The 24,922-nt window shown below is 32.5% G+C and overlaps 2 protein-coding genes across 2 annotated transcripts; both read left to right on the plus strand.

Moving 5' to 3' along the window:
- The first annotated feature begins 14,978 nt into the window (after positions 1-14,978).
- LOC141684975 (secreted RxLR effector protein 161-like) lies at positions 14,979-15,707 on the plus strand. Its single transcript, XM_074490106.1, has one exon. The coding sequence runs from the start codon at positions 14,979-14,981 to the stop codon at positions 15,705-15,707; it is 729 nt and encodes a 242-aa protein (XP_074346207.1).
- Positions 15,708-22,822: 7,115 nt separating this feature from the next.
- LOC141684976 (protein FAR1-RELATED SEQUENCE 5-like) lies at positions 22,823-24,025 on the plus strand. The gene is made up of 2 exons (XM_074490107.1): positions 22,823-23,571; positions 23,716-24,025. The coding sequence occupies exons 1-2, from the start codon at positions 22,823-22,825 to the stop codon at positions 24,023-24,025; spliced, it is 1,059 nt and encodes a 352-aa protein (XP_074346208.1).
- The last annotated feature ends 897 nt before the right edge of the window (positions 24,026-24,922 follow it).

Genomic DNA, 24,922 nt, shown 5'->3' on the forward strand with positions numbered 1-24,922 from the left:
AAGGACATTGGCCAAGCTGGGTGAATTGAAGAGACCTTACATAAGGAGGGAATGGAGTTTCTTTTTGACTGCATCACCAAGGCTTTTGCCAACAAATGTTCTAACTTTGATGCAATCCCTATACTCAGTCAACAAATCGGCCCCTATCAGCTAGTGAATTAATTCCATCATTCAGACTAACCAAAAGAGCTTTTAATGAATTATTATCTACTGATAATAAGAAGGCTGTATTAAGACCCCTCTGAGTTCCTTTATCTGTCAAACATGCCTTAATAACCTATGATCCAGTTAAATACACTGCACTATATCCTGATGTCCAACCATCAGAACCTCAACCATCAGCACCTACCACCTTTACACAAATACCTCAGAATTCTCAACCATCAGCACAAACAACCAGACCTTCATCTTCCAAACCTTCTAAGATGACAAAGTCTGTTCCTCAACCTCCACAAAAGAGAAGGAAGATGATTCTCATAGATGAGTCTGAGAGTGAAGAGGAAACAGTTAAAGCACGAGTTCATGCATCTGAACCTGTGATAATTGAAATTGAGAATGTTACTTCTCAGAAAGAGAAAGCAGCTCAAAGTTCTGATACTTTGAAAAGGAAATCTGTAAATTCTGATGCTGCTGAAGCAACTCCTTCATTGGCAAGGAGATTGAATAAAATGAAGGCTATGAGGTATTTGGCTAAGGCTATATCAGAAGATACTGAAGAAGCTGAGAAAGGGGATCAGGAATCTCTGATCTCACAGGAACCAATTATTATTGAAGCCCTTCCAGCTCAAGCTAAAGATACTACTAATGATACAATTGTTACCCCTCATGTCTCTCCTATTAAAGCTACAGATGATGCTAAAGAACAAACTGACAATTCTGAAATAGATATTCATAATTTGAATATTCCTGAAGTTCTTTATTTGGAAGCTCCATCTACATCAAAAACACCAGCTCTGGAGATACATTCTGCTGATCAGAATTTAGATGATGTTATTCCTGAATCTCCAGTTATTTCACATACTGTTGAGCTATCAGAACATAATGAGTCTTCCTCAGGTTCTGATGACAGTGTTTCTGTTGAGACTCCAGTACCTACTCTGGGCAAGGAAGAATTGGTGAAGAAATTTGTTGAAAAGGAAGCACCTATTGCTTGGGAGGATACTCACAGAAGTGTTGAGTGGACCAAGAAGTGGAATGAATTAGATTTTATTCCATGTTCTAAAGTTCTGACAGAGCATATTGCAAAAGCTGATGAGTTGCTCACAAATGCTGATTTCAAGACATAACTCAAGATCACATCTCTGTCTACAAAACATCTTCAAGGTCTACATACTTCTACTCATGAAAAGGTTGATATACTCAGAGAAAAAGCTGATAAGCTAGATCTACATATCAAGCTTGACAAGAACAGGTATATCAGACCTATTTCTGAAAAAGTTGAAGCCATTGAGAAAACTCAAGAGGAGCAACAGGCCTAAATTGCTGAGGTTCTGGCTAATCAAGCTTCTCAGAAAGCTCAATTGGATGAAATCCAAGCTTCAATTGAACTTTTTCTTTCTCTTTTACTTCCTGATGATGCCAAAAAGGGGGAGAAGGTAGTTAAGTCCAAATGCTCACCTACTCAAGAACTGAAAAAAAAGGATGATAAAGGTGATGACCAGGGAAACTCTAAAAAGAGCAGAGGTCAAAGAAAAGTTCAAGGAAAATCTTCTATTCAGAACAAGTCAAGTTCTGATGCTGTGAATGCTCAAAGACTGAAGTCAAGTGGTGATAAGCAAAGTCTGATGTCAAGTTCTGATATTCAGATTCAGTCAGGATCTGAAGACTCTCAGAATTTTTACAAACTCAGAAGTTAAAGGGGAATCAGACTACTGTTTATTACAAAGATCCTAAAATCCAAACACTTGATGAGGAGATAACGAGAAGATTATTTCTGAAACACAATCCAGGAATGGATTTAGAAACTCTCAAGGAGGAGGAATCTAGATTTGTTGCTGAAAAGACAAATTCTAAGTCTAAAGCTTTTGATGATAAAGAAACCTCCAAGGCCTAAGGAAAATGCATTGTGATCAAGGAAAAGTTAAATTCTGAAACGTCAAAGTTCAAGACTAGATCACAGACTGAGAGTGATCCCAAAGACAAAGGGAAAGGAAAAGTTGATGAACCAACCAAGTCACTGGACTTGAAAACTTCTCAAGATCTGATGAAACCAGTATGTAAAATGGTTCAAGTAACTGATGATAATCTTGTTGAAGATGAAACTGTTTAAATTCTGAAAAGAAGAAAGATAAATGAAAATTCTAAAACAACCTCTGACACTGCTCAAGTTGTTGTTCAGAATAAAGGACAGGAAGGTACAGAAGAAACAACAAATTCTGATCAAGTTATCAAGACATCAACTACTGACAATGCTCAAGTTGATTTGGATAAAATGATAATTGCTGATAAGAAGAAGCTGTTATGGAAGAAAGCTACTCCAGTAGAACCAAAATCCAATCTCATGATTAATCAACTTGCTACATTTGGGTTGAAATCCAAGCAACCTAGAGATCGAGCTGGATTAGGTTCTGACGAAGAGAAGATTCAAATAGGAGTAGAGGTTACTCTAACAGTTCCTTTCATGTTGACAGGAAAACCATATGAACAAATCAAACAAAGGCACCTTGATAAGGTGTTGTCTGCTCAAATTGTGATAGATGCTCATGACAAAGAGAATCTAAAAGAAAAATTGATCTTATTTCTCAATGATGGAAGGACTTATAGATTAGCTGATTCTGATATATTAAAGAAGTCTATCAGAGAACTTCAACATATTCATTATCTTCTGGAAATAAAATCTGATATTACAAGAAGATGGTTAGAATATATTTTGAAGGCTATAAGAGATCTATTCAGAATCTCTGGTACAAAGACTTCTCATTAAAGTCCAATGATTACTGAAGGTGATGGAAGAGAAATTCCTATGCTGAAGAATTCTGCTAAGGTGGAAGTTATTCTGAAAGGAAGATGCTTATGTTATAATGAAAACTCTTCACATCCTAAGGTTATCAGACTTGGTGATGGACTTGAAAGAACATCCATTCAAACTCTGAGAACAACCATTTATCAAATTGGTGGCAGTAAAGAAGAAGAACTGATGCAGGTCAAAGCACAGTTAGCTGAAGTTCTGAAGAAAGCTGAAGATAATCTGATAAATGATTTTGTTAAGAATCATTATGGATTCAGATTGATTCAGTAATGTTGGTAAAGCTGGATGTTTTATAAGTTGTAATATATAGTCTTATTAAACTCTTATTGCATTTGAACTTAAATGTTTTTGACATCATCAAATCTATTAACTTGTATATTCTTGAATAATTTACAAGTTGGGGGAGATTGTTGGACATATTTGAGATGTCATGTCTAATATGTTTCATGTTTAGTTTTCAGATCTTAACTAACAGGGAATATCAGTTCTTACTGAAATCAGGACTTACTGGAAGTCAGGACTTAAGGATATCAGGACTTAGATTATCAGAAGATAATATCAGAATATGGATATCAGAACTTACTAACAGTTAAGGAAGGAAGATAATTTACAGGAAAGAAGATCGAAACTAATACGGAATAAGATATGCATGGAAAGAGTTCGAGGACTAGAAGAATTATATAAGATATCTGGTTGATATATTTTAGGAGACAAAATTATATTCCATATCAACTAGAAGTTATCTTGTAACTGTGTGTCTATATAAACACAGACATAGGTTTACTCTATAAGAGTTACGATCATCGAGAAGATCATATATTGTAACCTAGCAGCTCTCGTGATATTTGTTCATCACTGATAGATGACAGTTCCATTGTAACAGAGTTTGTTATACCGAATACATCTGTTTTCTGTTACTTGTGCTTTAAATCGATTTGATTGTATTCTACATTGTATTCAACCCCCTTCTACAATGTTGTGTGACCTAACAGTACATATAATTAATTTTTTATATGTTAAAAAGAGACACACTTATATAAATAATATATATATATATATATATATGTACTACATATTTAGATAAGTTGTAATTAGCGTATTACGATTTATTTCGAATTCAAAATTAGAATTTGACCCATTTTTCAAAAAATACTCGAAATCTGACTAAATGGCCTGCCCATAAATACCATGTCACTACATAGGTTTAATTTGAATTACGAGTTTGATGAGAAAATTTTACCAACAAAATTAATATCTTTGGGATCTTTATAGAATCAAGTCAAATGATTTATGTATCAAAATTAGGGAAAATGGATTTTTTCGTCACCCAACTTATCGTGTTTTTAGGAATTTACCATTCAACTATTATTTTTTTTCTTTTACTCACTAATGTTAGGTTCGTATATATTTTTAGTCACTAACGTTAGGTTCGAATTTGATTATTATCATTATGTCAATTTTCTTCATATGTCCCCAAGACGTTTACCTTAGTGATGAGAGTTTGACAAGCATTTTAAGGCTCCTAAAAGATGTAGTTTCATGAATTATTTATATTTTTTTTTCTTCTAAATAATAATTTAACGTTTAAATTTTTATATACAAAAAAAAATCTTAAAAATAAGTTATAAAACTGTGTTTGTAAGATAAATATCTTGTGAGAGTTGTTTGATTTAGTACCAAATTCACATTATTACAAAATTATTATATTTTTGTGTTTATATATATACTTGTTTCACATTTCTATTAGAAAGAATGGGTTTATAGTTTTGATTTTGGGTCGGTAAGAGTTGCATGAAGGAGTTGTGATTGGTGATTTCATTGGGTTTTTGAAAGTGTCGTTTGGTAAAATATTGATATGCATTTTTTTTAATTTTTTATAAGTACTTTATGATCAGTTTGCTAATTTGATTATATTGAATTTTTTATTTTTTTATTTCCCAATAATTTTAGTACGGATTGCGATGCCTTTCCTAATAATTTTGGTTTTGAGCTTAGTACCCCACCTAAAAAGTAACAGACGTATATGAACTGATTTTACGCGTCTGTTTACAATGTATATACATCTGTTCTGACCACATGTTTAAAAAAATATGCGTTCTTCCTATAACATACGTATATAATTCAGATATTATACGACTTTTCCATATGCATCTAGCAAACTCAGACACATATAAGCTTTCTTATAAGACACATATGACACTTTTTGTACTAGTTATCACTATATTTTAATAATGCTATAGAAAATTGACAAAATACTAATAATCAAATCCGAACCTAACGTTAGTGACTAAAAAAATCAAAACCTAACATTAGTGAGTAAAACAATAAAAATTATAGTTGAGTGGTAAGTTTCTAAACACACAATAAGTTGGGTGACGAAAAAATTCATTTTCCCATCAAAATTACTAGCTTCAAAATCAGAATTTTATCCATTATGAAAAATACTCGCAATTTGAATACATAACGCGGCTGAAAATACAACATCACTATTTAGATTTAATAAATTTAAATTACGAGCTTGATGAGAATATCTTACCAATAAGAATAAATTTTATAAAATCTTATATTAATAAAATTAATATTTTTGAGCTCTTTATACGATCAATTCAATTGATATTATGTATCAAAATTACTATTTTTATACTATTTTACTTGCAGAACATATATGAACTCAGAAACAAGGACTCTTATATATATATATATATAAAAAACTTGTAAAATTATATAATTCAATATTTTGTAAAATAAAAATTAAATTAACAATAATAAATTTACAAAAAAATATTTAATGTTGGAAAATATTGTAGAGCTATTTTAAATTATTTGAAAAAGGTTAAAATTATAATGTATTTTACTATTTGATTCAATACATGTTATGCTATCTAAATAAAATAATTAATATTAGTGGATATTTTGAAAGGATTAACAAGTTCAGCTAATATTTAAAAAAAATCATCAAATTGAAAATATTTAATTTTAGAAAAATAGTATACAATCTTATAAAGTTACTATAAAAAAATATATTAGTATCATAAATGAAAGAAACTTTAAAATGATTTGAATCATGATATTAGTACAAATTTATCTAAAAAATACTTCTGAATATCAATAGTTAGTCTTGACGATATATGAATTATTTTTATGGCAGACTCATGCTCTGTTGAGTAAAAATAGATATTGTTTGATTTTCAGTGCTATCACGACTACTATATATATATATAATTGTAATTTATTTATTAGATAATTATAATTTTTGAATAATCATAAATACATGTTATTTTAGTAATTTACTGAATAATAATTAGATATATACATGCCAAGATATCTAGAATATAAATAAACGAGACCAACATAATTTACTAAAAAATATAATAAATAATAATTTACATACATACACTCACATGTGGCTTTATCTTAACCAATATTAGAAGATTCAATTTTGATATTGTATTTCAGAGTTATTGATATATATACTAGAAGAAAATAACAAAAGTCTTTTATGTTCTGAAAATAAGAATGATCTTTTAAATTTAAGTTTTTTTTCAATCTGTTAAAAACTAAATAGATTATGTCAATTTTAATTTATAAATTGACAATAATCTGACATCTTATAAAATTAACTTTGTATAATGGAGATGATTAAAAGCTAAATACATGGCCGATATCAACTTTGGTTAATGAATTAAGACGTTAGCAATTAGCAATGATATTAAATTAACATAAACGTTGAATTAAAAAAATAATATTTTTCTTAAAATATAACCTTATATTAATTGAACTGTAAATTATACTTTGTTGAATATTACGATTGCAACTATTGACCACTTTAATTATGCATTACTGATCCTTTTAAATTAAGCAAGATAATTGTAAATTAGTAATGACTTAAGCAATAAAATACCTCATTACTCCGGATTTATTTGACCAAAACTCAAAAAAATTACTCGACTCTGTAAATACATATATGTTAATTTTTGGTTTCTTTTTTTAAACATATTGACAATATTTGATGGATTAACTACAATTTTTTTTTCTTTTACACGTAGCTTGTATTTATTTAATAAATACAAATTACACGATACAAATAAGAAAATATGTATTGTAGTTAATGAGATATATTTAAAAACGTTATGAACGTTATTAATGTTTTACATGAAATCATACACATTGATAGATACTCAACTTGTATTTGATATGTTTTAGATGTTATACAATATTTATCAATAAGAAAACGATTAAAAATTTTACTAATATAATTGTATGATGTACAAAAAAATCTAGAAAATGACCCGTGCCTCGCAGGGTTATTATGCTAGTTCTTCGTAATCCATCAACTTCATGCATACATACATATAGCGGCGGATTGAGAGGGTAGTTATTGTGGGGGCACTACATATTTAAGTGAGCATCTCATGAGTGGTTGATACACATTCAATATATTTTTTATTTTCACTAAGACTTATCTAAAATTTTGATATATAAATGCTAAAAAAGTAATAATTTGTTCATTTAATTTCTAATTTACGATTATATAAATATAAATAGGTAAATGCTAACAACAGCCCTTAAGGTTATCTTTAAACATTTAAGAAAAGTGCATCTCACATCGTAACATATTTTTCAACTATATAATATGTACACATCTTTATCATATGATTTTAAAAAATATTTGTATCTCGAACCAGCTATAAAATACAAAGATTGTAGAAACTCATTCTTACATAAAAGGTCACTGTACACAAAGGAAAATAACTCTATGAAACATAAAAAAATATTTTTTCTTCCACAAGCATGTACACCATCTTTATAATAGTTGATCACTACAACAAAATAGGCCAATTCCGACGGAAAAAAATGCGCGCCCAACTTACGACGGAAAAAAGTAAAACGTCGTAATTATTTATGACGAAACCCAAAACTGTCGTAAGTTTAGTATTTTATTAATAAAATTATGCACGACACGATTAAACAAAAAATAAAAATTATTTGAAGTTGCGACGATTTAAATATTTCGTCGTAAGTTAATTAATTTATTAAAATTTTAAATTGAAATTGAATAAAAAATATTTTATCTAAATTTACAACGAAATATTTGCATCGGAAAAAATCGGATCGTCAAATTTACGACGGAAATTAAAATTTGTCGTAAGTTATCAAAGAGGGAAATTTGACTTTTTCCCAAAAAAATTTGGCGGGAAAACAAAAATCATTTGAAGTTGCGACGATTTGAACATTTCGTCGTAAGTTAAATATTTTCATTAAAATTTTAACTTGAAATTAAATAAAAAAATATTTCATCTAAATTTACGACGAAATATTTGTGACGGAAAAAATTGGAACATCCAATTTACGACGGAAATTAAAATTTGTCGTTAGTTATCAAAGAGAGATATATAACCTTTTCCCCGAAACTTTGGCGGTAAATTTGACTTTTCTCAATTTGTTTGCAGATTATAATTTATGACGGATTCCGTCATAAATTAGCACATGATTTTTTATAATTTCAATTTTAAAAAAAAAATATTATTTCATGATTCAACCACATTAATGCCAACACTTATTTGTTTGGGTGACATTTCAAGAATTTCAGAAAAAATTAAATATTTTGATATAATAATTTAATATTAAATATTGATTATATCACAAATATATATATGTATATATATATTGTCATCCATACGGTTGGATCGATAAAAATATTTTAAAATAATCGAAACATAAATTCAAAACTAAACACTAAATAGCTGTACTAGTCAAACTGATGCTTGACTTTTAAAAAGGCAAACCAAATAAATTTATTTTGATATGAAATTTTGGTTATATCACTTATATATATATATTGACATCCATACGGTTGGATCGATGAAAAGTATTTTTAAAATAATGGAAACACAAATTCAGGATTAAACAATAGTTACTTGTAAAAGTCAAAATCATGCTTGACTGTTAAAATGGTAAACCAAATAAAATTATTTTGATATGTAACTTTGGTTATATTAATAATATATATATATATATATTGACATCCATAAGGTTGGATCGTTGAAAAATATTTTTAAAATAATCGCAAAACCAATTCAGGATTAAACACTAGTTAACTGTACTAGTCAAACTGATGCTTGACTGTTAAAAAAGGCAAACAATATAAATTTATTTTGATATGAAATTTTGGTTATATCACTAATATATATATCTATTAGCATCCATACGGTTGGATCGATGAAAAGTATTTTTAAAATAATAGAAACACAAATTCAGGATTAAACAATAGTTAGTTGTAAAAGTCAAACTCATGCTTGACTGTTAAAATGACAAACCAAATAAAATTATTTTGATATGTAATTTTGGTTATATCACTAATATATATATCTATTAACATCCATAAGGTTGGATCGTTGAAAAATATTTTTAAAATAATCGAAACACCAATTCAGGATTAAACACGGGTAAGCTCTACTACTCAAACTGATGCTTGACTATTAAAAATGGCAAACCAAATAAATTTATTTTGATATCAATTTTTTGATATATCACTAATATATATATTTATTGACATCCATATGGTTGGATCGATGAAAAATATTTTTAAAATAATCGAAACACCAATTCAGGATTAAACACTAGTTAGCTATACTAGTCAAACTGATGCTTGACTATTAAAAAAGGCAAACCAAATAAATTTAATTTGATATGAAATTTTGGTTATATCACTAATATATATATCTATTGACATCCATACAGTTGGATCGATGAAACGTATTTTTAAAATAATCGAAACACAAATTCAGCACTAAACACTAGTTAGTTGTACAATTCAAACTCATGCTTGACTGTTAAAATGACACGCCAAATAAAATTATTTTGATATGTAACTTTGGTCATATCACTAATATATATATCTATTGACATCCATACGCTTGGATCGATGAAAAATATTTTTAAAATATTCGAAACATCAATTCAGGATTAAACACCAGTTAGTTGTACTAGTCAAACTGAATTGTCATTAGTGTGTTAACTAAGCAAATCCAACTAACTATATTCATATTTGTGTTATTTTAATATGTTTAAACTCTAATTAATTGTAAAATTTTATGTGTCAATAGTAAAAAAATTATGTTAGCTTGAGACCTGTTATATCAACAAAATCGAGCTAATTGTACTTACTATTTTGTTGAATTTATTTTAGTATGGGGTGATTATTATTTTATTTTAGACCGAATGAATAATATGTATTATTTTGTTTTAGTTTGAGGACATTATATCGAACCCACGAATTTCCTTTCAAATTTTTATTTTGTTAAAGTCGGGTCCAATAATATAATATCTTTAGCGTGATTAATAATATTTATGATTTTATTTTAGCCCGATTCCTCAAATCTAACTAACCATATGTAGTTTTTTAATTTTTATTTAAAATAGGATCAATACTCCCTCCGTCCCTTAATACATTTCCCATTTTGACTTTTTACACTGTTCACGGTAAGCGATTGACTACTAATTTACATCTAATTTATAAAAGCAAATTTAGTCATGAGTGATCTTGTTAGATTCGTATTTATGAATACTTTAATACAATGAAATTTTTATATTTAATACTATTACGAAATTAAAGATATTAACAATCAAAAGTGTGCATTGGCAAACGTGTCCAACACAAATGGGAAACGTTTTTAGGGACAGAGGGAGTAGTATACTTTTGTTAAGCCCGTTCGAGTAAATTTTATATATTATTTTTATTTTAACGAAAACCGTTAGACATATTATAATTATGTTATGAATATTAATCTATTTAACAAAGTATTTTATTTTAAATATTACTATAATTACGATGATTAGACTAACAACCAAATTTATATTATTCCGTTTTTAATATAATAACATAAATATAGATGTAGATTTTTCAAAAAAACTAATAACTCAAAACTAAATAAAAATTGTTATCATTCATTTTATTTACTTTCAAGTTCTTACAGGCCAACAACTTTCTCAGTTAGGCCCAACTAGAAGCTCAATTCACAGGCCGAAGTGTAAATCCCAGTAAACCAAAAAACAAAACCCTACAATTCAATCTTCTATATACCAAACTTTGTTCCGCCGCCTCCGTCACAACTTATGTTCCGCCTCCTTCCTCACATCGATTCAAATCGCTGCAAGCAAGTCTTCTACCTTTGTTTCTCCTTTATATCTATCTCTTTAATTCAGTTTGTGTTGCCGCTCTCTCTCTTTCTCAATCCTCTTCAATGCCAGTGTCGTTTATGCACTCTCTGGGCTCGAGATCGAGTCACAACTGTTGGGTTTTAATCTAAACTTAACTAGTTTATTTACCTGATTTAGTTGTTTGTTAATAATGGCATTTGTTAGGCATGTTTTTAGTAAAAGACTGAGTCTTACGTGGGTTCAGTTTCTTTAGGAGAGTCATGGTGAGTTTAGGAGTGCTTTATGTAAACGTTGCTGATTTGTAGGAATTGGTTTTTAGCTAGTTTGTTTTATATTTCCATTGCCTGTAACCAGTTCTGTGAGCTGTGATAATAATATATTAAGTTTTGCTTTCTCCAGTTTCAAAGTGTAAACAGGTGTGTGTGTTTCTTATATCAGGTTTAAAACTCTTCATTCTGGTATCAGAGCCTCGTAGTGTATGCCAAAGTATATGCCTAAACAGAGAACTATGGACGTGTCAAAGTCGAAGGAGGGATCACTGGGGCTCAACTATCCTATGCTGTCAAAGAATAACTATACGACATGGTCGTTAAAGATGAAAGTTAATATGGAGGCACAAGGCGTGTGGGAGGCAATTGAGTCCGATGGTAAGAAGTCACAGGTTGAGGTTCGTACAGATAAAATGGCGTTGGCAATAATTTACCAGAGTATTCCAGAGGAGATTTTACTGTCCGTAGCGGAGAAGAAGTCGGCACAGGAGGCTTGGGAGGCTATAAAAACCATGTGTGTAGGTGCTGATAGAGTGAAGAAGGCGAAGGTGCAGACCTTGAGAGCCGAACTAGAGTCTCTAACCATGAAAGAAACCAAGCAGATTGATGATTTCTGTATGAGGCTGTGTGGTATCGTAACAAACATACGTGTTTTGGGTGAGATAATGGAGGAATCATATGTTGTCAAGAAACTTCTCAGGGCAGTGCCAGCCAAGTATCTTCAAATTGCCTCTACGATAGAACAGTTTGGCAATCTTGAAGAAATGACAGTTGAAGAAACCTTGGGACGACTCAAAGCTCATGAAGAACGAATTCGTGGGACTACGGAGACCTCGGGTAATCAGCTGTTATTGACAGAGGAGGAGTGGATGAAAAAGGAAGCTCAGAATGGACAGTTGTTGCTTACAAGGGAGGAGTGGCTGAAGAAAATGTCACAAAATCAGAAGGGTAAGCGGGATGCTGAATCTAGAAACAAGGAAGGAAACCGAGGATACCGAGACAAGAGCAAGGTGAGATGCTTCAATTGCAGCATCTTGGGACATTATGCTTCTGAATGTCGTAAACCAAAACGAGAGAAGGAATCAAGACAAGAGGCAAATTTGACTCAAATTGAAGATGATGAACCTGCTTTGCTTTTAACGGAGTGTGATGAAAAACAAGAAAAAATGTTTTTATTAGATGAAAGGAACGTGATGCCAAAATTAAAGCAAGAACCTGAAGCAAATTTGGAGTCAAATTTATGGTACCTTGATAATGGAGCTAGTAACCACATGACGGGAGTGCGTTCGAAATTTACTAAGCTTGATGAAAGTGTGACTGGTGAAGTACGTTTTGGCGATGGATCCACTGTCACAATAAAGGGAAAAGGTTCAGTGGTTTTGAGGTGTCAAACTGGTGAGGAACATGTGTTGAGTGAGGTATATTTTATTCCCTCTCTTTGCAACAATATTATTAGTTTGGGTCAACTAGCAGAAGAAGGTTGCAAAGTGGTACTTCATGGAGATTTGTTGTGGGTCAACGACAAAGATGGAAGATTATTGGTAAAAGTTAAACGTTCAAGAAACAAATTGTATAAAATAATCATTGAAGGAAGCAAACCTGCATGTCTGATGTCAAAGGCAGAAGAGGATTCTTGGTTGTGGCATTGTAGGCTCGAACATGTGAACTTCAAAGCTATGAATCTTATGTCTGACAAAGAGATGGCTCGAGGCTTACCAAAATTTGTTCAGCCAAATGAAATATGCAGAGGGTGTTTAATGTCAAAGCAAGTAAGGTCTTCATTTCCTCAACGAACTTCTTTTAATGCCTCGAAAATCCTGGACCTTGTGCACGGAGACATCTGTGGTCCTATATCGCCTTCAACACCTGGTGGAAAGAGGTATTTCTTTTTGTTGGTAGACGATTATAGTAGACTAATGTGGGTGTATTTTCTAACTACAAAAGATGAGGCATTCGAGTACTTTAAGAAATTCAGAGCATTAGTGGAAGATCGACCTGAACGAAAGATAAATGTGTTCAGAACAGACCGAGGTGGGGAATTCTGTTCGAGTAAATTTACTGAATATTGTGAGAATGCTGGAATTCAACGACATTATACAATACCGTATTCTCCACAGCAGAATGGCGTGGTTGAGAGGAGAAATAGGACGGTTGTAGCAATGGCAAGAAGCTTCCTAAAGGAGAAAAACATGCCACACAAGTTCTGGGCAGAAGCAGTAAGACACTCAATTTATGTGCTGAATCGGTTACCAACTAAGGTTGTTGTTGGGAAGACACCATACGAAGCATGGTCAGGTAAGATTCCAAATCTCGAATATTTAAAGATTTTTGGTTGCATTGCACATGTAAAAATTCCTAGTGTCAAAATAACTAAATTGGATGATAGAAGTAAAGTTTTGGTATATTTGGGAAAAGAGCCCGGTACAAAGGGCTGCAGGTTGTATGATCCTAAAACTAACTCCCTCCAAGTTAGTCGAGATATTGTTTTTGAAGAAAACAAAAGCTGGCCATGGGAACAGGGCTTCGAGGACAACAATTCTCAAAGTTCATTTGTCATAGAAAACGGAAAAACGGTTGAAGAAGCAGATGGTGAAACAACAGATTCTGTAAGTGATTTTTCTGATATTGCTACACCAACACAAAGTCGTGTGAATAACACCATTCAATCGTCTGATGAAGAAAGTGAGCCCAGGCGTTTCAGGCAACTTTCTGATATTTACAATGATACTGAAGAGGTGGAATTACATGATGAGTTGATGCTGATGGGGATTGAGGAACTTGTATGCTACAGTCAGGCAATAAAAGAAAAATCATGGGAAAAGGCCATGACAGACGAAATCGAAGCCATAGAGAAAAACGGGACTTGGAAGTTGGTCGAGTTACCAACTGGGCACAAACCCATTGGACTGAAATGGGTGTATAAAATAAAAAGGGACACGGAAGGGAGGATTTTAAAGTACAAAGCGCGGCTTGTAGCAAAAGGGTATGTTTAAAAACACGGTGTGGATTATGAGGAGGTTTTTGCTCCAGTAACTAGGTTGGAAACAGTCCGTTTACTCCTTGCACTTGCTGCTAAAAATAGCTGGGAAGTGCATCATCTTGATGTAAAGTCGGCATTTTTAAATGGTGAGTTAAGTGAGGATGTGTATGTGTGTCAGCCAGAAGGGTTTGTGGTGAAGGGAAAGGAGAATCTTGTGTATAAACTAGCTAAGGCCTTGTATGGATTAAAACAGGCCCCAAGGGCCTGGTATGCAAAGCTTAACTGGTGCTTGAAGAATCTGGGTTTTATCAAATGTCCTTATGAACCAGCTGTGTACACTAAACGAATCGGTAATGAAGTCTTGCTGGTGGGAGTCTATGTTGATGATTTACTAGTCACAGGCACTAGTGTTGAAAGCATTAATTTTTTCAAGAAGCAGATGACAGAATCTTTTGAAATGAGTGATCTCGGAAAGCTCTCTCACTATCTGGGAATAGAAGTGAAGCAAAGTGCTGATGGCATCTAGTTGAAACAGAGTGCATATGCGAAGAAAGTGCTGCTGAAGGCTGGTTTGTTTGAATGCAATCCAGTAAAGTATCCAATGGAAGAAAAATTGCAGATGCATAAAGATGAAATCGGGAAGCCTATAGATCCAACTCAGTTTAAAAGCATTGTGGGGGGTCTTCGATATCTAGTTCATACTCGTCCTGACATAGCTTTCGCTATAGGGATTGTTAGCCGCTATATGGAGAGACCCACAGAACTCCACTATAGTGCAGTGAAACATATTTTACGCTATGTAAAAGGCACTTTGGATTATGGTCTGCACTATGCAAGAGGAACAGGTAACTACATATTATCGGGGTTTTCTGACAGTGATTTGGAAGGAAATATTGAAGATAGGAAGAGCACAGGAGGCATGGTGTTCTATCTAAATGACAGCTTGATAACTTGGGTCTCTCAGAAGCAGAGGTGTGTTGCTCTTTCTTCTTGCGAAGCTGAATTCATGGCTGCTACGGCAGCAACATGCCAGGGTGTATGGTTGCAGAAATTGCTAAGTCAAATCGTCAATGTCAAGCTAGGTCCTGTGGTAATGTATCTGGATAATAAGTCAGCTATAGACTTGGCAAAGAATCCAACGTTTCATGGTCGAAGCAAGCATATAGACATTCGTTATCACTTTATTAGAGAATGTGTTGAGAGAGGAGAAATTGAACTCAAGCATGTTAGCACTAACGAACAGAAGGCAGATGTTTTGACAAAGGCCCTGGGAGCAGTCAAGTTCGAGCGTATGCGTGATTTGCTTGGGATGAAGAAGTTGTCTGCATAAGTTTAGATTAAGGGAGTGTTTTGTTGGGTTTTAATCTAAACTTAACTAGTTTATTTACCTGATTTAGTTGTTTGTTAATAATGGCATTTGTTAGGCATGTTTTTAGTAAAAGACTGAGTCTTACGTGGGTTCAGTTTCTTTAGGAGAGTCATGGTGAGTTTAGGAGTGCTTTATGTAAACGTTGCTGATTTGTAGGAATTGGTTTTTAGCTAGTTTGTTTTATATTTCCATTGCCTGTAACCAGTTCTGTGAGCTGTGATAATAATATATTAAGTTTTGCTTTCTCCAGTTTCAAAGTGTAAACAGGTGTGTGTGTTTCTTATATCAGGTTTAAAACTCTTCAACAACTTGCTCGATTTCTTGACGGTGATACACCAGATTTCGGGGAGCTTGCATCTTACAAGCCAACATGTCATACATTCTAGTCATTCAAGGAGCATATTCAAAGAGTCTTGTGAGCTAAATATCCAAGTAAATATTGTACTACAAAAGAGTAGGAGGATATTGGACACTATAAGCGCGCACAGGATGTTTGATATAATTCCTAGCTGAAAAAGAGATGGTTTTACTGTATTCTAATAGTAAATATTGAATTGTTTGATCCATTAAAGCCGGTGGTCTAGATATTTTCAATTTTATTCATTTGCGTTAATATTGTTGTTTACGGAGCCTTATTATGTTTCGGAGACTTGTAATGGTGTGTTTAACTACTGTGAGGAGTGTATGAATGCGAGGAGACAGGGGAATGTGGTTCCGTTTCATTTGTGTGTGAATGATGTCGTTACGGTGTTGTTTCGATCTCCGGCTGGACCGATTGCTAAGCCTAATTGTTACTGAATGGCGCTGTGATGTTCTGGTACTATTTTGTATAGAAAATGAGGGGGGATGATAACATAACTTATCTGTAACTTATCGGTCCTGCATTGTGATGATATGCTTTGCTTATGACTTATAACTAGTTTCTATATTGGATAAATATTAGTACTCTATATTTGCACCAATGTAAATGTAAGGATTGGTGATTTAATGGTGTTTTTGAATTGTTAATTTTATACATAATTGGTTGAGCAGCATTTTCTGCTGTTTTTTTTTAAGATTGGTGTTCGTTAAAATCGACCGATTTTGGTCGAATTAATTATAATATTTTGTCCAGATTTGGTCAAATTTAGCAAGGTTATGTAGACTATATTCGGTAGAATTTAGTATTTAGGCGGTATTTTCAAATTTTTTAAAATTTTGGGGGTATTTTCAAATTTTTAAAAATTTGGGAGGGATAACTTACGATGTTATTGTTCGTCGTGTTGTGGTATCTTACGATGATAAATTCCGTCGTAAGTAGATTTATTATTTTATTGAGTATATGGGCTCCTATTTTCTAACTTGCGACGTAATTTTATCTTGTAACAAAAAAATGAACTTACTATCCGACCAAAAACGATGATTTTTTTCCGTCGTAAATGGCTCAATTACGACGATTTTAGTTCAAAAAAACCGTCGTAAATAGACAAATTTGTTGTAGGGGATGTAAGATCATGCACACGCCTCGCACGGGTTACAAAGCTAGTACTAGTAGTATGTAACCCGTCGTTTTTATCATTATATGTTATAAATTATAATTTTAATAATATGTGGCTTGGAGGATTTGATCTTATGTCACTTGAATAATAATATTTCATATTTTAGTGTTTCGTCTTTAATATAATAGTATATATTTGTGTTTAGAATTTTAAATTATTTATTTTCATAAAAAATAATACTTTCTTATATGTATAGTTTAAAAATAGTATGTTTCACATATTATGTATGTAAATTTTTTTAATACATTACAAAATAATATATTTGGTTATAAATATCTGTATAATTAAGTATACTTTATTTTTAAATATTTAGATGTTTTATTTAGTCAAAAACTATTTATATAAAAAGATAATATCGCACTTACTATTTGCCGACGATTGTTACTTTTTCTTTCGTGCAAATGCAAGTGAAGCAGGGGTAATGAGAGGGATATTGAATCGTTATGAACAAAATTCAGGTCAGATGGTGAATTATAACAAGTCAGTGGTTACATTCTCGCCTAACACGACTGTGGAATGTAGGAATGCGGTTTGTCATAAATTGGGTGTTCGAGAAACAGAAACACCTGGACGATATCTGGGGGTTCCAATGCGTGTTGGAAGGAATAAGGCAGGGGAGTTTGACTTCCTGGTAAAAAAGGTGGATGACAAATTACAGAACTGGAACAATCAAATAATATCAAGACATGGGAAAGTTACATTGCTCAAAACAGCAGCGCAATCCATACCTAATTTTTGGATGCAGTTATTCTTGATACCTAATACAGTTTCTGACAAGATTGAAAAACGCATGAACGCCTTTTGGTGGGGGAAGGGGGAAACGAATGGGGGGATTAAATGGTTATCGTGGGATAGAATGTGCACAATCAAAGAAGAAGGGGGGTTGGGTTTTCGGAAATTGAAGGAATTTAATATAGCGATGTTGGCAAAGCAATCATGGAGGCTGATGGTGGAGAGCAACCCTTTGGTTAGTAAACTCATGAAGGCACGTTATTATCCAAATTCAGATTTTTTAAATGCTTCACCTGGTTCAAATCCAAGTTATCTTTGGCGGAGTCTTATGGAAACCCAGGAAACGATGAAGCGGGGGGTACGTAAGAGGATTGGTAATGGTTTGACGACTACAGTATGGAAGGTGCCTTGGCTTCCTGCTCTGGATGATGGGTATATCACAACGGAACCATATGAACAGTTACAGGATATCAAGGTGCAGAATCTGATGGATGAAACTCAACGAACATGGGATGTGGAGGTGGTCTTAGATTTGTTCAATGAACGGGATAGGAGACTCATTTTACAAATACCACTTCCTATACAGAGTAAAGAAGATTCGTGGTATTGGGCATTAGAACACAAAGGAATTTTCTCTGTTAAAAGTTGCTACAGGAAAATTCGAGGTGAATATGCAGGGTTGGATCGAATCTTTTGGAAGAAGATATGGGGTTTGCAAATACCGGGAAAGATGATTAATTTCTTATGGAGGGCATGTATTAATGTCTTACCAACGGCAATGGCTTTGCGAAGTAAAATGGTGAATGTTTCTTCTTGTTATTCCTGGTGTCATGCAGATGTAGAAGATGCAGTACATGTTCTGTTTACTTGTGGTATTGCAAGAGAAGTATGGTGTTCAGTGGGATTGCAAAATGTGGTCAGGGTCATACAAAATGATACTGTCATGTCAATTCTTAAACGAGTGCTTGAAGTGGGTACACGGGAACAATGGATTATGATGGGTCTGATGTGTTGGAGTTTATGGACGAGGAGGAATAAATGGGTGTGGGAGAGAGTCCATATGTCTGCTTTTGGTATTAAGGCCATGGCACTTAATTTGGTGGCTGATTGGAAACGTGCTCGAGCCTCAGAGGGTGTAAACCGGAGTGTGACTACTGAACACTGCAAAACATGGGTGAAACCACCGGAAGGGTGGATAAAGATAAATATCGATGCATCGTTTTGTGCAGGAGGCAGTAACGTTGGGATTGGTTGTGTGGCTCGTGATAGCAGAGGCCGTTTTCTTCGAGCAAGATGCAATGTATTGCATGGAACTGCACAGGTGCGAGAGGCGGAGGCGTGCAGTTTGAAAGAAGCTCTAGAATGGATTCGAGGATGGAGAACAGAAAAGTGCATCTTTGAATCAGATGCCAAGCTACTAGTGGATGCATTTCAGAGGGATCGAGGGAGATCAAACTTTGATACTATTGTTGAAACTTGTAGTAGTAGTCTTAAACACTTTAAGGAAGTGTCGATTGTTTTTGCTAGTCGATCTGCGAATAGTGTGGCTCATGTATTAGCACAAGCTGCATATTCTATGTCAGGTCCTACGGAGTGGTTTAGTGCTGCTCCAGATTTTATTTCATGTAACCTTGAGTTGGATTTAAATTAGTATAAGCAAGTACGTTTTATTCAAAAAAAAAACATGTACCAAGTTCATTTTTGTAAATTTTGTTTGCACAACAATCTTCTATCAAGGTATTTGTACACTTATACACACCTTGCAAAGATTGGGAGACACACAAGTCTTTGGTTCGATTTATTTTCTTAATAAAAAGTTATATCATTATCCCACCTTCCTGTGTTGCTTGTTTCTTTTATATAATTTAGATATATTCATCAAGGTTACGTAAAATTTTATTTCTAATAATCATTTGCCTTCAGGATTAAAGATGAATGAACTTCAAAGGGCTTGAACACGGTTGTTATTCACCAGAATTTAGGGTTGTTCAAGATGTTGACCGTATTGATGGATAAAATGAACTATTTTGTACTTCTTGCAGTGCATCTTGGCCAAACAACGACCTGCGAAGGAGATATGCAGATCATCATATGCAGATCATTTGTACTCAAAATGAGAGAAGACTATCTTTTGGGATATGATTGATCAAAAGCATTTACCGCTCTTGTCACTATCTACATCCATGCCTTTTATACTGGGGTCATCAGTGCAACAATTACTGAACAACTCCACAAGGAAAATTTACCATGAGCTCATCTTGCACTTACATCAAATTCTATACATCATTATATTTTAGTTAATTTTTATTATCTTTTATGTTTGGCAAAAGTTTCACAGCCACGGTTGGCTCCACGTGGCTAGGAACCAACAAATCATAGCCGTTAAAGGCGTCCGCAATGAAACAATGCGGAAGATATCCGCTATGATACATTGCGGAAGCCGCAGTGATACAATGCGGAAGCGTTTTGTACGTCCGCAATGAAACAATGCAGAAAACATCCGGTATGATACATTGCTGAAGCCGCAGTGATACAATGCGGAAGCGTTTTGTTTTTTTTTTAATTTTTTATTTAAATAATATGTGCTTTAAATGTGTTTCTGATTTAAATATATTTATAATTTAAATTATAATATTTATAATTTAAAAAAATATAATATTTATAATTTAAAATAATTAAGTTATTTTTTTAAAATAAAGTACTTAATAAAATTTATGAAAGAGATTTATATTGAATTAAACATTGAATAAAATTTAAAATAAAGAAAAGAACCACTTCCCTTACTTGTATACCCGGTACGTAAGTAAGGGAAGTGGTTCTTTTTTTATTTTAAATTTTATTCAATGTTTAATTCAATATAAATCTCTTTCTTAAATTTTATTAAGTACTTTATTTAAAAAAATAACTTAATTATTTTAAATTATAAATATTATATTTTTTTAAATTATAAATATTATAATTTAAATTATAAATATATTTAAATCAGAAACACATTTAAAGCACATATTATTTAAATAAAAAATTAAAAAAAAAACAAAACGCTTCCGCATTGTATGTTTAGACATTTTTTTAAATATTTAATGTATTTTATTATTTTTTCACATACCTATATATTATAAAAAATAAATTAAAATTAAGTATTATATGTTTAGACATTTTTTTAAATATTTAATGTATTTTTTTCATCAAAAAAATTCAAAATATACAATAATAATTACAAAAAATTTTGATATAAAAAATTTATGTAATATTGACAAGTAAAATGAATGTTATTATGAATTTTAAAATTTTTTACTAATTATTTTCTTCACCAAAAAAAAAATTAAAAAATAAACAATTATCCAAACTGCTTCCGCAATGAACCATAGCTTAAGCTGTTGCTTCCGCAATGATTCATTGTGGAAGGAATTAATGTTTTGACAGTTTCTGTGAGTTTTAGCGCGTGGGTTGGTTGAAGCATTAAATACACCTCCGCAATAATTCATCGCGGAAGTGTGCATTAATTTTGCCTTACCAGCTTTATTTTTTTGCTTTGTAAATCTAATTTCACCATTTTTCTCTATCATTTTTCAATTTGGAGCCAAAAAGAGGTTAGTTTTTCTTTACTATTTTTAATGGCATCTCATTTATTTAATTATTCAAGTTCATCTAGTGAGCATGACGATTTTGATTATTTTACACCCGTTGGGAAAAATCCGGTTTATCGTATGCTAATTGTAGATGATGTTAATGAATTGATAGATGTTGATAATTATAAATGTAAGAGAAATTGGATATGGATGATGATGATATTGAGTATATGGAAAAAAAGAATATGGATGATGATGATATTGAGTATATGGAAAAAGAGAAATATTATAAAAAAGAAGAGGAAGATTGTAAGGGAAAAGGAAAAATGAATGATGATGATTTTTGTAGAGAAGAGAAAATGAATATTAGTGATGATGATGTTGATGATGATGATGGAGATGATGATATGAGTTTTGACAAAAAAGGTTACGGTTTTTCAAAATCAAATATAAATAGTGTTGTGCCTTGCGTTGGTATTTTTTTAACACTTTGGATGAAGTCGAAAACTTTTATAGAGATTATAGTAGAAGTGCTGGATTTGAGATTATTATTAGGAGTACTAATAGACATTCACGGGGTAATGGTATCTCCTCTTGTTTGTATATTTGTCGTAAGGGTGGAAGACTAGGTACTAGTACGAAATTGGATGTTGATGATGAAAGAAAGGAAAAAAAAAAGGATTAGAGATGTAATTCCGAGAACAAATTGTAGTGCTCGAATGTTTGTCACTCATAGAGTTAAAAATGATAAATGAGAAGTAACTTTGGTTAAATTAGAGCATGATCATGATATGGTAACCTCGGATAAAGTACAATTCATGCAAAGGTCCAAAAATATAGATCCGGTTACCCGAACATTGCTTGAGTTATTTGATAAATCGGGCATTCAAACCGCTAAAGCGATGAGATTTCTTGGTGAAACATGGGGTGGTGTGGAAAAACTTGGATTTTCTAATCAAGATGTTTGTAACGTAATTCGTGATATTCGACGACGGGTGTTCGATTCCGGTGATGCGGAGAGTGGGATGGCATTGCTACGATAATTGAAAGAAAAAAGTTTTGGAAACTTTTTCTATCGAGTTGGATGAAGAAAATAGAGTTAGAGGTTTGGTTTGGGTTGATCATCGATCATTGAACACATACACGAATTTTGGAGATGTTGTTTCATTTGACGCCACATATAGGACCAATAGGTATTGGATGCCGTTTATACCAATAACTGGGGTCAATCACCATTATGCGGGATGAGACGGAGATCTCATATAAATGGGTTTTGAAGACATGGTTAGAAGCCGTCGGAAATAAACCTGCCCTCACTATTATTACGGATCAAGATATAGCATTAGGAAATGCTATTGCCGAGATTTTGTCGGATACCAAGCACATATTATGTTTGTGGCACATAAGTAATAAATTTACCGAAAAATTGTCGACTTTGTACACACAATATCCAGAATTTAAAGGGGATTTTAATGATTGTTTGTACAAGTCGTTGTCAGCCACGGAATTTGTTGGTAAGTGGGAGGTTTTGGTTGATAAGTATGGACTCGAGGATCATGTTTGGCTAAACGATATGTATGCCATAAAAGATAAATGGATTCGTGCTTACACAAAACAACATTTCTCCGCCGGTATGACCACAACCTCAAGAAGCGAGTCCATGAATTCATTTTTTGATGAGTATGTGAAAGCTTCAACCGGGTTGAAAGAATTCATTGAGAATTCACAAAAGGCTTTGGAAACACAAATTCTTAATGAGGTTAAAGCCGACTACAAGACCGAGTATAAGGAAAGGAGATTGATATTTAATTCCGCCTTGGAAAATCATGCTTCTTCTATTTACACAAAAGAAATGTTTAGTCAATTTCAAAATGAGCTTAGAAAAAGCACATCTTATGTGGTAAATAGTTGCAAAGATGGTTCCAATTACATGTGGAAGTTATATTTAGTTGAGAAGTATAATGTGCCGGAGAATCTTAGAAGAAGGTATCGGGTAATGGTTTCTTTGGAAGGAAATATTGATTGTGAATGTAAAAAATTTGAACATTCCGGGTTGCTTTGAAAACATATGCTACGCTATCTTGACAAGAAACAAAAAACTATGATACCAACAATTTTTATCAAATCAAGATGGACGGAGAGCACAAATAAAATTGATGGTTTTTCGCCTTATAATCCTCCCGTTCTTGTTGATGTTGGTGATTCAACAATGGCAAGGTATAGTGTTTTGTGTAAATCTTTCCAAGGTTTGGGTGCTCTTGGAAGTTGTTCAAAACCACGATACAATTACGTGATGGATTTGATTGAGAAAGGAAAGTGTTACGTGATTGAAAAGTTTCGTGAAGAAGAAAATAATTCAAGAATGGGGGAGGAGTTCCAAGCTTACGATGAACATGATCCAATATTCAATCCTCCAATGTCACAAATAAAGGGAAGATAGAAGGATTCAGCAAGGTATAAAAGTGGCATTGAGACGTCAACAACAAATCAGAATTCGGGAATGTCTAAAAGTGGTATTCGGACGTCAACTAAAAAAATCCGTTATTGCGGCTTTTGTGGTGTGGCCGGACATGATAGGAGGCGTTGTCTAAAAAACCCAAATAGAAATTTTAAATGATTTAATTCGCAATTTATTTTAATGTAGAAATTTAAATTTGGAATGTAATATTTGAATTTGGAATGTAATATTTAAATTTGGCTTTTAAATATTATTTGGTATGTATTGGAGCTATTATTTACTTTTTTTATAAGTACAAATTTTAAAAAATTTGAAGCTGAAAAAACAGGGAAAAAACAGGGGAGCAGCAGAAAGTAAACTGCTAAAACCTGGTCCAAGGGCCCACTTCCACAATGATTCATTGCGGAAGGTCCCCTGTTTTCCCCTGTTTTTGCTTAGCTTCGAATTTTTGAGAAATAACTCAATTTTAAATTTTTTAAAAATTCAATATTAAATGGAAAAAGTCAGAAATGGTGAAAAAACATCAGTGACACTATTTTTTCATAATTTCAGTCTCTCCTCTAATTATTAATTAATTTTTAAGAAAAGTCCTTTTTTATTTTTTATTTATTTTTAATTCGAATTATTACATATTATTCAAGGAAAAAATCAAAATAAAATGGAAAAAAATGAGAAATGGTGAAAAAAATAAAGAAATTATTTTTTAAAATTTTCAGTGTTCTAGGCATTTTTTGCAATAATTGTAAGAGTATTTATTATTTAATTCGAATTTATTCATATGCAGTGACCAAATTATAAAAAGATGAAACATGGTGACCAAAGTGTGATTTTTGCAGAAGTTTCAAGCTTCCGCAATGATTCATTGCGGATGGGACTTGC

The sequence above is a fragment of the Apium graveolens genome, chromosome 9, assembly GCF_009905375.1.
Source record: "Apium graveolens cultivar Ventura chromosome 9, ASM990537v1, whole genome shotgun sequence".
Classification (NCBI taxonomy): Eukaryota; Viridiplantae; Streptophyta; class Magnoliopsida; order Apiales; family Apiaceae; genus Apium; species Apium graveolens.